Source organism: Gallus gallus, chromosome 3, assembly GCF_016699485.2.
Source record: "Gallus gallus isolate bGalGal1 chromosome 3, bGalGal1.mat.broiler.GRCg7b, whole genome shotgun sequence".
NCBI classification, from domain to species: domain Eukaryota; kingdom Metazoa; phylum Chordata; class Aves; order Galliformes; family Phasianidae; genus Gallus; species Gallus gallus.
In genome coordinates, this window is record NC_052534.1 from 24,938,859 (window position 1) to 24,953,649 (window position 14,791).

The 14,791-nt window shown below is 39.0% G+C and overlaps 1 protein-coding gene across 1 annotated transcript in view; it reads right to left on the bottom strand.

The window, feature by feature from the left end:
- Positions 1-9,253: 9,253 nt before the first annotated feature.
- The window catches only part of LRPPRC (leucine rich pentatricopeptide repeat containing), an 85,905-nt gene continuing 80,367 nt past the window's right edge, over positions 9,254-14,791 (bottom strand). Inside the window, exons 36-38 of the mRNA XM_001234902.7 lie at positions 14,433-14,517; positions 11,060-11,202; positions 9,254-9,775 (exon numbers count right to left, since the gene is read on the bottom strand). Coding sequence (XP_001234903.4) covers positions 9,719-9,775; positions 11,060-11,202; positions 14,433-14,517 — 285 coding nt within the window. The 3' untranslated portion in view covers positions 9,254-9,718. The remainder of the gene's footprint in view (positions 9,776-11,059; positions 11,203-14,432; positions 14,518-14,791) is intronic.

Here is a 14,791-nt window from a genome sequence, read left to right on the forward strand (position 1 = left end):
ATATCTTGTTTCCTTGATGCCTAGAGATGGGGAATATAGGCTGTGATTATTGTTACAGGCTTTAGCAATAAGAAGAGAGGAGCCTTGAAATACCAGCAATTAGCATTCATATCTAACAATAGCATGCCGTGGGGCTGTGTACAAGGAAGAGCAAAGGGAAGAGTGGGTGGATGACACACAACCTGCCCCACTCACACTCCCAGGAGTTGGAGAGTGTTGCAAGTTTAGAGGCAACTATGCACTTCTGCAGTAAGGCTCTCAGTGTGCTGCATAATTTGGCCTCTGACATTCCCATCCTGCTCCATGCTACTTGTGTATGGAAAAGGTTTCATGCCTCAACAGCAGAGCTGTTGCAAAAAGAAGTTATTAGCAAGGGACTTCTAACTAAGGCTGAACGTCTTAACTGAATTTCAGCACAGCTTTTGGCTTTCCAAATTTCAAAGTAGCCATTCCTTTTCCCTAGACTCCCCTATTTTGGCAGAAGCACAACATGCCCTCCTCCCTGTGATTCCACTATCAGGAAAATCAAAATTAACATTCTCGACACAGAGACTCAAGATCACAAGCAAGATGCTACAGAAAACTCTTCGTTCTCCCTGTTCCTCACCTGCCAACATCAGCTCGCTATGCCACAAGCCACACGGATTTCACTTTCAAGTAGAGCTCTACCTGACAGACCAACGGTGCTGCAGCCCCAAGACTTCCCCCACAGCCATCCTTGCTCTCTTTCATTCTCCTGGGTAGCCCTAGAGGAGGTCTCCTCAGCTGTAAGCCATGGCCCCTGCTGCTGCAGGCAACAGCACTGGACTCTCAGCAACTTCCAAGTCACTTTGCCCAACTGCTGGTTGGACTGCCCAATGAATGACCTAAGAGGCCATCAGGCCTCAGTTTGCATAGACATCAAATCTGGGAATAGAAACATCAAATACAAGCAAAAACAGGACTTCTAAGGACAATACATCGAACTCAGAAAAATAATAACAATATAATCCGTGTTGGTTATATGGATGCCATAAAAATAAAGCCATATATGGACAACAAAACCACATGTTGGTGCAACGTCTCTGTACTAAAAGCATCGCCTTATCTTTAAATAAAAAGATAAGGAGAACGTTTTCATGACTTAAGATATTGTAAGTACCTTTCAGTCGCAGGAGAGGTGGGATGTTCTTCCCCAAAGTCCATACCAAGTTTGTACAAATCTCTCTTCAGTGGGCAAAAGGGATAAAGAATCTTAGCCCTGGGAAACATTATGGACACACAGCTTTGTATCTTGTATCATGGGTAATGGCAGTACTCCAAAATGCTTTAACTCATTTGAAAAGGATCAGTTTTCAGTCTGATTAAGTGAAATTAATAATTAGATATTGAAACTTTCTTCCCATACTTCCGAATTGCAAAACGCATCCAGAAATGCTAAATTGGTAACAAGTATCAATAGCCATTCATTTTCATTTAAGTAGACAACAAATAACAATATTGACCCCCCCCTGTACCCCCCCCAAAAGATCAAAGAAACCACCACCATCACAAAATGCCTTAAAAAAAAAAAATCACACAACACGCTACTCAGGAAGAATCTATCAGTAAAAATTATAGGTGTTGGTATGTCCACTTGTACCAGAAATAATAAACCTTGCAGGTCTGAGCCGCAGTGACTAATTTTGATGGCAGTAGACAAGAAGCAGTGCACATGGAGCTCTGTGACATGCTGCTTTTTTTTTCCCCCTCTGAGAGCCAAGACAAGCCCTTCATATGTTAGCAGCTATTAATTAAGGCAACAATGTTTAAGCAGTGGGCTGAGGTAATTTTAAAACCGCTTAACCCTTTTAAGGACTGGTGAACTTTAGAAAAGCATATATGTATGTGCACACCTTTGTATTCATATATATACGGAGAGATGTCCACATGATCAGGTTACATACCCAACCATCCGTACACAGAATGCCTATAGATAGCTCGCAATTCATGTGATCAATTAGAAAACTAATTATTGGCATTTATATTGTCATAAAATCTAACGGATGGATTTATTCCAAACTGCAGATTTAGTTGGGATTATTGTGCCTTCGTGATCACAACTTGATTCTTTAATGCTTCCACTGTTGAGACACTGCAGCACAAAAAGACTCCCCCCTCCATCTTCCCATCGCTGCTCCAGAACCAGCACCTCCCTTAACAACACATTTGTTCCTTTTCAAACACCTAATCAGACTCATTCAGATTTTACTAACCTTACTAAGCATATCTTAGTACCGTTTTTGCCTCATGTACATTTTTCATGTTTAACAAGTGAGTTAAATGTTGAAATTCTGGCCAGAATTCACACAGTGAAGAAACAAATGATGCATCAAAAAGAATTTGTGTTTTGTACACAAGCAAATAAGCCCACAAGACAGTCAGTGACAGTCAGCTCTACTGCACCACTGGATTTTCAAGCAAAGGCACAGCAAACAGAAATCTATGAACATTCACAAATAGTCCAAAGCAAAATGTACAAAACGCATCATTTCCAATGACACCACAGTGCCTGGCAGTGATAGTACAAGGCACCAGTTAATGCCATAGTTCTTCAAGACGCTATCTTGGCTTGCTTTCTTTTACCGTGGACTAGGGAAGAGTTCAGAAAGAAGCTGCAGGAACTATGACAGAAATCACATTTCACTGAGAAAGCCAGAGGAAGAAAACACAGCTGTGGCATGGCATTGCAGCCTCTTTCAGCAGCTCATTCCTGACATGGGACACCTTCCTGCTCGTGATATAAATCATGGTGCCAAGAAGTACCCTAAAAGAACCGCATATTACCTTACTGACTGCTCACCAACAAACACTCCAATCTTCTAATTCTCTCTGAGCAACCTGATGTAACTGGTGGTGCCCCTATTCATTGCAGGGCAGTTGGACTGGAAGGCCTTTAAAGGTCCCTTTCAACTCAAACGACTCTCTGATTCTACGAACTGAAAGATGGGACAGGATCTGGCCTGACACAGCCCAAAAGCATGCTTCCTGGTCACAGCAGAGCTCAGCACTGCAAAAATGCTTGGACATGCGCACCTCGCATTTTTCCCTTCTAAAAGCAGCAAAAGAAAGGTGAATGAATATTTAGCTCTGCTTACTTCGTTGGGAATTTCTCAGGGTTTTTGCATTAAAAAAAAAAGCACATTATAGCTTTATAGTACATTCAGTGCTGGGCGCATGATAAATTTCTGCTGAAAAAACTCCTGTACATGACTGACAATAGCAAAGCCACAAATTACCGTAATTTTATGCCCCCTGCAGCTAGTGGTATAAAACATAGTTTTCAACCTTGTTTTTACTTGCTGAATTTAGACAAATTTATAATGTTATTGATGACAGTAAGAAAGACACTCAAATGCAGAAATTGCATTCCCTGGCACAAAAACAGTTTGGAGCTCAATATTTTATATGCACTATAGAAGATGAAAAATAGGACTGGCATTTAAACTATAAAGGAAAGATGAATATTGAAGGTTTTTTTTTTTAATAAATCTAACACTTTACATATATATACGTATATATATATATACACACACACGCACCCACACTCTACATATACATACACATGTGTGTGTATGTGTGTGTATTCAGCTATCACACCAGATCTGTGATTTTTCCCCCTCCACGGAATGCTGACTGGGTTTTTAGGTGTGATTTGTGGTATTACTGGCTCTCTCTGAGCATTAAAGTTTGACGTGCAGGCTAAATCAACAAAAGCATGAATCCTAGAGCATATCCACATAGGGGCAATGAAAATGGTGTAGGGTCTGGAGAATGAGTCTTATGGAGCGCAGCTGAGGGAACTGGAATTGTTTGGTACGGAGGAGGCTCAGGAGAGACCTTATCGCTCTCTACAGCTCCCTGAAAGGAGGCTGTGGTGAGATGGAGGTTGGTCTCTTCTCCCACATTACTAATGAAAGGATGAGAGGGAATGGCCATAAGTTGTGCCTAGGGGAGGGTCAGATTGGGTATTAGGAAAAAAAATCTTCAAAAAAGAGGATAACGTGACATTGGAAAAGGCTGCCCAGGGAGGTGGTGAAGTGATTATCCATGAAGGTGTTCAAGAGCGTGTAGATGTGGCACAGAGGGACACGTGTTAGTGGGCACGGTGAGGATAGGACATAATCATTTTTTCAGTGAGCATACACTTTTTACCCTGACTTTTAGATTGTAACTTTTATTTACAAAGCATTCTGAAAGCCCTAAAAATTGATGATCGCTAGGAGTGATTTACAGTTAAACCAACTCGCCCATAGGAATTGCTCCTGCTGCTATCTTAATTAATCAGAAAGAAATTCTAGGAAACTGTGCAAGTATCCAGGAGAATGGTTTGATTTGTTTTTGGTTTACCAAGAAAGTGTTTCAGAGTGCACGTAGCTGGCAGGCTCAGCACCCTCACTTCTTTGGTTACTGCTTCTTCTCAGTCTGCAACTTCAGTATCAGAGCATGCAAAGAAATCATATGAGTCCCAGCACTAAGCCCTGTCCTGTATTCTGGTTCATCTTCAGAGCCATCTTAAGTTATGTTACCAATAATGCACTTATTTCTATAGCTGCTTTCTAATTTGAGAAGCATGAGGTTGGAACAAGCTTTCTTTGTGACTTCTGGAAAATGATGAGACAGTGGGAAGCCATGAGAAAGGTAAGGACCCATGGTGGCACTGTCATCAGCCCAATGTGTTGAGTGTCTTATCCACTTGCCATGGAACAAGACCTACGGCATTGCACTACGGCTGCTAGCTTGGTCCTCTTACGGCCAACACCAATCCAAATATCACGCCTCAGAGAACCACTGAGGCATGAACTCAGTGGAGTCAGGGCCTTCAATGATCGTCGCTTTTTAGCTCTGAGGGAAGAAGCTATGAGAAAAAAAAAACTGCAGAGGGGTGTGTAGCTATTGCTGCAGTTCTATAGATCCCACTGCTTTATTACGGTGTTATAATTGTCACATGAGCAGCTATGAAGAATTAGCAATTGTAGTATAGGGGTTGAAGAGTATCAGAGAGAAACCTTGCATAAATGGTTTCATCTAAAAGTAGATCAACATGAAACTCTCATCTATAGCAGGTACTGCACAAGACGGTTTCTATTATCTCATTTTTGTAATTACAGGAAACTGAAAACTCAAACCTTAGGGCTTCCATGTTTGCTCTTACTTCCAGGGAAGGAAAACCCAGAGCTTTGCTAATGTAGCAGAGGATCTGCACACTCAGAGGTACATCCTGGGTTTACATTACAGTCTTGACCGGAGCCACTAATTTAAAAGGTCATTACCTTTCCCCTGGTTATTGATCCTCAAAATCACTGGCAAAGTACCAGTGGCTGCAACCATTCTGCAAAGGTAATCTCTTTATGCAGTTAACCTTACACAGAAATTACAAGGACAATGTTAAGTAACAGAATTTATTTTTTTTTACTGAAAAGGTTAAATTCTATGCCAGTCTATTTCCTACCTGTTCACTTTTTCAGCTTTACTGGAACATTGCAGTGGTGCTGGAAATTGGATTTGCCTTCCAGGTCCTGACACATTTCTCACAACGATCAGTGAACAGCAAAATCTCCTGGTCATATTCATCGCTTCTGCTGCTTACTCCTAAACTGTGTTCTTGGACATTCTGGAAGCATCACACCTTCAAGAATAGAAATAAAGTCAGTGGTGCTCTGGCGAATGTTTCCAGCCCACTTCTGTCACGATGTGCACTTATGCTCCTACCATCAGTGCTATAATCCCAGCTTCTTATTGTAAAATGCAGCTGGATTCCTGCTGACTCAGACACTCAATCTATAAAAACATTTTGAGCCGCTACTACCAAAGATATGATTCCTTCCGCTACTCAATTTTCAACACTGGGCACATGTTATGAGAGTGTAGAGACCACTACTAACCTATCAAGCTCCATTTCTAGAGAAAAGGGTCTCAGGAGAGAGCAAGTTGAGTGAACTGTTGTAATAGATAAGGATAGAACTACAGCATATAATTATTGTGATGCAAAATTATTATATTGGTAGATAACAAAGAAACTTTTTATATGTTGAGCTTAAAAAAAACCAAACCAAGCAGCAGCCTTACCCTGCTCAAATCTCAAGGGGTGGTGGAGGAGAGTCCATAACGTGGCACAGGTCGCAGAAGCGACATTAAATCATTTCAATTCAAGCAGCAAGCTTTTTCCAGTCCTCTCAACCCCAATCAGGGCACACTAGTATGCAAACACATGTATGCTCACACGATTTGCTCTTTACAGGAAGATGTCGGGTCATTTCATGTCAGCAAGCTCTTAGCCTCCCAAGGAAGCCTCTGGAAAAGTGCTTCCATCTCACAGATGCCACACCTGTCCTGAATCAGGCACAATCCCACTTGCCCACTGGCCAGTGGCAAATAATTCTTATCTCCTTTAAAGGAATAAGTGTTACGGTCAGTATGACAGAGTAAGTTTTCTAACAGGACAAATAAGTCACTCTGACAAGTTTGCAAGACTGCCATTCTACATTTTGTCATCTCACAGGTTTCCTTCTTTGAATACGAAGAAGAAATAGCAAAACAGTCTGCATATTTGGTGAAGAAAAGCTAACCTTCTAAATTCTGTTTTTCTTCATGCTTGACGTGGCTGAGTCCCATAGCACACCAGTGCACAAGAAATATCATTTCAAGCGTATTCTAGAAGAGATGGCATAAATGCCGATTCTGCAAAACCTTCCCAGCATAACATTTGCTTAAGACTGAGATGACAGTGTCCCAGCGTGGCACCAGTCCCTCAACGTCCCACATTTTAAAGACAGGAGAGACTGCACTCTTCTGTGTAATCATTCCTTAATAGTAGATGAAACATTTACTGGAATAGAAAGTCAGAAGTACATCACACAATGGCAGGGTTTACCTACTCTTTGAACAATCTCTGCCATCCCAGCCCTGCTATAACATGTAGGCCACAACTACTGAAGCATGATCCCAGGTGGTCAGCTTGTACCTTGGTCACTGTTGCCACAAAACTCCGGGACAGTTTGTTCTTTTGCTTCCATAGTGCCTCACTAATGTTTAATCAGCACAACAGTGGGTTCATTCAGCCCATAAGTTCCAATGAGGTCCCTCAAAAAACAATTTCAGAAATAAAAATAAATCAATATTGTCAGTTGCAGACTATCACATTCACTTTCAATTTGCAAATTCCAATGACAAAATCTTAGAGCATTTTTTTTCTATGAAGAGTTTAACTCAGGCAATTTAGATACACAAATGCGCACCAGCACTGATTATGGAGTCAGACACCAAGAGTGAGCACTGGCAATAGGTAGCCATGCATTTGGTGGCTGCACTGAGCATTTTTCTGCCTCAGAAGGCAGCTGCCAAGCAAGCTGCCAGTATGGTAGCACTGACTAATGAATGTTGCAGTGCCGGACGATAAGTTGCACCCACTCAACTACCAAAAGGTCTGACATCACGTTTTCCCAGATCCCAGTCAGCAAAGTTACTCCCAATCTACACAACTCTGCTGCTACCTTCCTCTGTGAGAAAATGTGCTTGTCTGAAGTCACACCCATTCTCTTCCTTATCCTATGTGCTAGCCTGGCTCACAAAGCACACAGGCCCACTGACTCAAGTTATGCTCAGTCTGACTCCACTTCCAGGCACAGCCACTGCTGTGGAATTGAGATTCATGAGATGATCTCTAATAACAAGAGCTGTGGCACGAGAGAAAGGGCTGCAAACTAGTTGATGCAGTCTTCAATTACACATTTCAGTGTAATAGCAGCATAATATAGCTGTAGCTTTATAAAAAAAAAACTGCATCTCCATTTTTGAAATGAAATAATTGTTAGCGTTTTTCTGACAGTTAGGAAGAAAGAGTTTCAGACAGCTAGAACCATGGAGGTAGTCTTCTTTCCATGTAACCCACCACATTCATAAGAGGATGGTTTTAAAGACTTCCCAGCTTTTTCCACTTTGTTCTAGAACAGTTTAATACCCTGTGGTGAATACCAAAACCAGATGTTACCAACTCCCTCCCTGCCCCAATTAAAACCTGTGTGAAGTCCCCATAGCCTTTGTAAGCTAAGTAGCAAACGCCACCATAAAACCACACCACTAATTCAGTGTGCCTTGGCAGCCCAAATGGCCAACAGCACCCTGGAGTGCCTCAGGCCCAGCACTGCCATTGGGCTGATCAACCTCACCTCCAGCACTGGGCAGCGGGTTGGGCACCAGAATTCAAAAAGGACATAAAGCTATTAAGAGCGTCCAACGAAGAGCTACAAAGGCAGTGAAGAGTCTGAAGGGCAAGGTGTGTGAGGAGCACTAAGGTCTCTGGGTTTACTCAGCCCAGAGCAGAGGAGCTGAGGGGAGGCCTCATGGAGGCCGCAGCTCCTCACAGGGAGTGGAGGGGCAGCACTGAGCTCTGCTCTCTGTGGCAGCGACAGGGCCTGAGTGAATGGCATGGAGCTGTGTCAGGGGAGGGTTGGGTGGGGGTTAGGGACAGGGTCTGCACCAGAGAGTGAGTACAGCAGGAATTTTCTGTGTATTTATAAATACACTGCCTAAGTTAATTGGAAATTTTACTTAAGAAAATTGTGTCCCAATTTCTTCCTAACTGAGACATAGCAAAGATTAGAGTACAAATCTTTCATAACATCACCCAAATCTTACGTGCACAGATGAATTTTTCATTTCCACAGGCCAACTTATGTGGGAACAAGCAAGGTTAATAAACTGAAAATGTAAAGAATAACTAAAAGTTAGAAAACACATGGTAGCAAACCTTCATTTGCAGCCATCTGTGGGGAATCCAATTCCAAAGTTCATTAAAACCTGTCTGAAGTACTACACAGACACTGCTTTCCATTTGTTATATTGATGCATGCGTTTGTGGCTTTTCATCATTATTCACAGAGATACAGAATGTGTTTTCTATGCACCTTTTATCTTTGTGTCATCATTTCACACAGTGTCATAATTCCGGACTGTAAAAGTTTACATAGGGTCAGGTTTACTCTCACATTTACACAAATAAACTGTGCTTACCAGTCTCCCAGCAAGTAACTGCAGTCCCAGCAAATAATGGACACTCCTTTGCCTAAAAGGCATGTTTTCATACATGTGCAGACCATATATCTTTAAAATTAACCTAGCATTTATGAGAATGAAGATGACAAATCTATGACACACAAGCTACCACAGAATGTGTATTTTGTCTTTGTAATATCAAACCCTATAGGATAATAACAAGAGGTACATTTAGGAGAAATCTAAAAAAAAAAGATGTGTTTATTTTCTGTACAGATACAGATGAATCCAGAAGATGACGTTATTTAGTCTTCCACTTTCACTTCCAACTACAAAGTATTGACCAGGCAAACAACAACAAAGTATAACACAGTTAATTGAAGTTACAGTTGCATACCTCTATGGCAACTTTCTTGATATACATATATTTGGTGAGTCAACAGTAGCCAAAATACAGTTCAAGTTGTAGTCAAACACACATCAAATTAGAAGTAGCCCAGAAAGCAGCGTAATGATATTTCATTAGCAATTTTAACATGAGAAAAGCATTTCTATTAATGAGTTTCTATTGGTTACAGCTATAGAAAGCACTGTTTTAACACAGATTTATATTAAAAATTACACAGAACAGCATGCTTTTTTTTTTTTTGAGTTTTTATTGAATATAATACTTAATTTCATAAACAACTAAAGCATAAAAGACTGCTTATGATGCTTCCAATCTTCTTTTCCTCCATTCTTCCACATAGAATTTGAATGACTCCTATAAATAGAGTGGAATAAACAAGTTCAACATTATTTCAACTGAAAAGTTACTAATTCTGAACAAAGTCGTGTATCTTGACAAAAGCAAAATCCATTACTCTCTGTCATGAAAAACTAGATCTGTATTGAAGTCTGTATAATTAAGAGAAATACCAGGGAGAGAGAATAAAAGGAAAAGGAAAACTTGCCAAAAAATGCACAATGAAGCTTCTATTACAAAATGCAATAATATAATCAATTTCATTTAAAAAATGAAAATACTTTTTAACTGCAATCTGCAGTTGTGTCAAAAAAATTCCAAGCTGCTTTTAAACACAAAGTTGTATCTGAGAAAAAATGCACAGGGAAATCAGAAGATGAATCATTCCAGAGACTTTGAAAAATGTTATTTTCATTAACCACATGTAAGAAATAGACACTCTAGCTTTTAAATAAAAATTCATATTTCAAATTATGACAAAGTTGCAGAAAAAAGGCAGATGTTAACAGGCGAAAGCATTTTGAGCCAATTTCCTGATTCTTTATAAAAAGGAAATAAAATCACATTTGTCATGAAGCAGTATGGACAAACTAGATATAATCAGTTCTTCAGAGAACTACCGAAAAACACTAATCTTACAGTAGAAAAATCAGCTAGCAGATGGCAATATGAAGTTTGAAAAGAGAAAAAAATATAATAACTCATTATTTAAGACTTTCCTTGAAATAATACTAGCAGACTACTAGTCAAAAGAATGATGTGAGAAGTATTTGCAGTCTTGACAGATCTAGTGTCATGCCATTTGTCACCCTCAAACAAGACGTATTTACACAGCTGCATGCATCTTGGCAAGGCAGCCAGAAGTAAAGCTGCAATACAAAAATAATTCCTCCAGTTCTAAAATCCCATCATACCAAGACAGCAACTTATATTAGATAGAAAGCTAGCAATTAATGAAAACTAAAAGCCATTAATTGTTTATGAAATACACATTCTGTAAGCCTTTAATGTTCAAGCACTTAAATGCCCCAAGGACATTTGATAAACATACACCTGTAGATGAATGCCTGATAAGGATCAGGTAGTTTTAAACATAATAAGCCCCAAGAGTTTTATTTCCCCAAGTCAAATCCAACTCAAGATTACTACAACTCCTACAGCACTCAGTACTTCATATGTTATTACCTCCTTTGAGGAGTCTCTGCAGAGATTTAATCCCTATGTAATTATTCATGCAATTTGTTTTATTGACATCGAAATACACAGTTCTGTAGATCTATTTCTTAATTAGGAAATACTCACAGGGGGCTCAGTGAAAGGGACAGGCTCTCCTGCTTTCTTCAGAAAAGCTGCTAGAGATTTCAGAGATAGCTCAGGCAGCTGTATATTCTTTTCTTTCGTTTTCTCATACACAGCCTTTACAGAAGCAACGTCCCCATCTAATTCTGAAGGAAGAAAGAAAGAAAGAAATCAAAACCAACCTTCCCCAATGGTGAAAAGCTCCTCTTTTCACCTCTTTCCATGAAGTCACTCATTCCTATTGCTTCCCAAGATAAACTTTAATATACAACATTATGCAGATTCTGTTTTTTTCATGTATTACTGCAATTCTCATATGAAGAGAATACAACAGATAGCCGCTGTTCCTGCCTTCCCTTTTATTTGAGGCTGGATGAGCTTCAAATTCCTGCAAGAATGTACTGAAACCACAAGGAATAGGAGCTGCCTGCAGTGACACCACTCTAAGACGTGAGACACAAAGCCATATGCCTCTTTTGGAGGCAGATGACAAAATAAAAACAAGAGCTAAAATAAAACCCACTAATGTTCAGCTTCTAAGAACTCTAAAACATAATTCTGTTCTCTTAAGTACAGGCAGAACATTGTTAACAGTTACAGGTGCTGGCTATATAAAAACTGTAACCTGAAGGAACAAATAAAAAAGGGCAAGTGTTCATTTTACAAAAAAGAAAAAATCCACTTCATCAGCAGAACAAAATTTTTTGCTGATCCATTAACATTATTATAAATGTTAAGTGCTTAGGTAACCAGTAAGATTTTGCTAGATATTACATAAATGACATCAACTGCAACAGGCACTAATTAATCCATTCTTAATTTAACTAAAGTTCTTACTGCTACCAGCTGTAGAACAGTGAAGTATATTTTCCTTATTCTGAAGTGGGAGAAGGGAGAAACAGAAGGGAGAAGGCACTTCTTTTCCATTGACACACATTTTAAACATAGACTTTCCTGCTGCTCAGATCTTTGCTTAAGCAGCATCAGGATGAAATTAAAGAAATTAAAGCAGTCCCCAACAGTTTAACTGTTGTCTGCAGTACCCTAGTAGCCACATAACAATTCCTAGCACCTTGTGAACAACAAGAAAACCACTGCATCCAGTAATTCTTTTTTTTTTTTTTTTTTTTTTTTTTTTTTTTTTGCTTTGAATACTCAAGTATCTGCAGTATTGGATGCTGCCTCAGCTTTTGTTAACATTTGGAGTGACATCTTCACAAACATAGGGGCTACAACAGTAGTTCTTAGAGCTTAAAAAAATAGGGTTAAAACTCTGCAGAACTTGATAGCCTGGGTCTCTTTCTCATGAGAAAAGCTTCCCACAGGCAAACAGCTGAACTACTTTTTGAATGTGGGAGGCTAGTGCAGAAACAGCAAGAAGCAATGCTTTAATAAAAGTCTAACAGAAATTGTTAACTTCCTATCTCCTTAAAATAGAAATATTTATTGTATGGAAAACAAAAAAGATAATACTTACACTGTGTGTAATGGGCCACCCAAATGAGAATGGTATTTTGAATGGCATTTCCTTATTCTAGAAAGAATCTAGTCCTAGTGGTTGATCACATCTCAAGGCGAGGAAAGGAGTAAATGCCTCTTATTTGTTCAATGGTAGATCTGAGCTACATGACCAATCTTCTCTCAGCTGTGATCTACATTCTATCATATCTTTGCTAAGCTCACATAAATATTTCATTTGTCCATTTATTTTCATTCTTCTTTCTTTCCAATTAATTAGAAATAACAAGGCATCTAACTGGAGAATTATCTGTTTTCTAGAAAAAAAGAGGTGGTATTGCACAGCTGGACTCAGGCCCAAATGAGGAATAATGTTTTAAAGCTTAGTAACCATTATTTAAATAAAGATTTTTTTTTTTTAAAGATCTTATTTCTAGCCTTCTGGACTAGAATACAAGCTAAGTACAGCTTTCTAAATATTTGTGCTAAAGGCTTCACTGCTGATCATTTAAACTGACAAATGAAACTAACATAACCCACCACTGTAGAAGATATCAAAGACGGAAGAGAAGGAGGTACGGGTAAGAGGTAGCTAAATACTGTGAACACATACAAGTCTTTACATACATGGTAGGGAAAGAATACAGTAAATACTTCACTCTCCATTTCTCTCCCAAGTATCCAAAGATAATACCTTCCTTTGTAAAACAGAAAGATGGAATAGATAATGCAACAGTATTGTAAAATGACTCATCCAGCCCAGCCCTGCTACAGTAACTGATGTGCATGGTTTCATGTGATATGGGAGTGGAATCAGTGTTTTATACAAATGAGATGTCTGTACGGAATAACCTGAGAGCAGCTTTGAATTTTGGAGGAATCAAATGTCTCCTCCAGAACTGGTTATGAATCAGCTATGTGTCCACCTAAAGAAATGACAGCAACCATCTCTTCATGTACATGTGGCTTTGCATGTTAGATACACTCTAACCACTGTATTGGATGCCTAGAGCAAGTCTTAGTTCCATCTCTTTATTAAATGAAAACTTCCACAATTTGATTAAAATACAGTGAATCTTGTATGCCTTTAACGTTATACTTTTGCTTTTGAAATGTTTTACTTAAATACTGCTATTTAATTCCTCTGTGATAGACTGGAATGAGAGGGCTTCTGACATTATACCATTTTGCTTGCAATAAAAGTGTGAAGTGTTTCCTCCTTGTAATAAAACCGGAGAAATATATCGGAGTCCACAAAGCAAGGAACATGCAAGCAAGCTTCCATCTGAGTGTTGCCAGAGGGGCTGTGCTGATTTCTCATAAGTAAGCATTGCAAAAAAATGTATTTAAATAAGCAACTTGATTCTTAAGAGCTGTTCCCCTCTGACTCCAACAATAAAGAGATTAGCACTTGAAATCAACTATTTACCTAAATCCAAATGAATTCATCTACAATATTAATTTTGGCTAAATTAAAGCACTGACAACAGCAAGGTCATGGCATTGCACACTACTGATAGAACTTATCACTTAGGATTTTGAAACACACATAAAAGGAATGAAGAGATATATGTTTCATGAAAAAAGCAGGATTCGTTTTAAGAGTCATTCATTTTTTTACAGCACTTCTCTTATGCATTCAACAAAGCCCTTATGTAGCCTCTTCTTAACAGTTTCCTTTAATCAGCTCCTCACGTAAAGGAGTCAAGGCTTTGGTCTGTTAGTTGCTTTCCCAGTCTAATAGCTAGGTCCATACCACAGACACAGCAAACTTACAGTCCCCTTCCCTCCACCCTCAGAACCAAATAAAAGTTAGAACTTGAACAGTGCAGATCCCATTCCTCTTCTAAACGTTTTCATGACGTTTCTGAATGCCTCATGATTTGTTTTTCACTAAAAACCCATTCCATTAAATTACCATAACATCTTATGAGGTGACGGTATGCAGTTTCCAAATCTATGCTGTCAGGAATCAGTTCTAGAAGCTTCTCGATCTTCCTTGCCTATGAGATTTCAAGCATAGACAAAAGGAGTATTAAATACAAATAAAACTGCCAAAACTAGAATAATTATTTGATTACTTTTCAGAGAAACAAAAAACTATGATGACTACGAAGAATTGATTGTTCCATTGAATGCAGACATAATATTTATTTTCTAAATTTTTGTATATGATTGAGAAAAGGCTAAGGAAATCCAGATAGCAAAATGAACAAACTGTGGGATCAAAACCCATATTTTCAAGACAACTTGGTTTTATTTTTATTTTTTATTTTT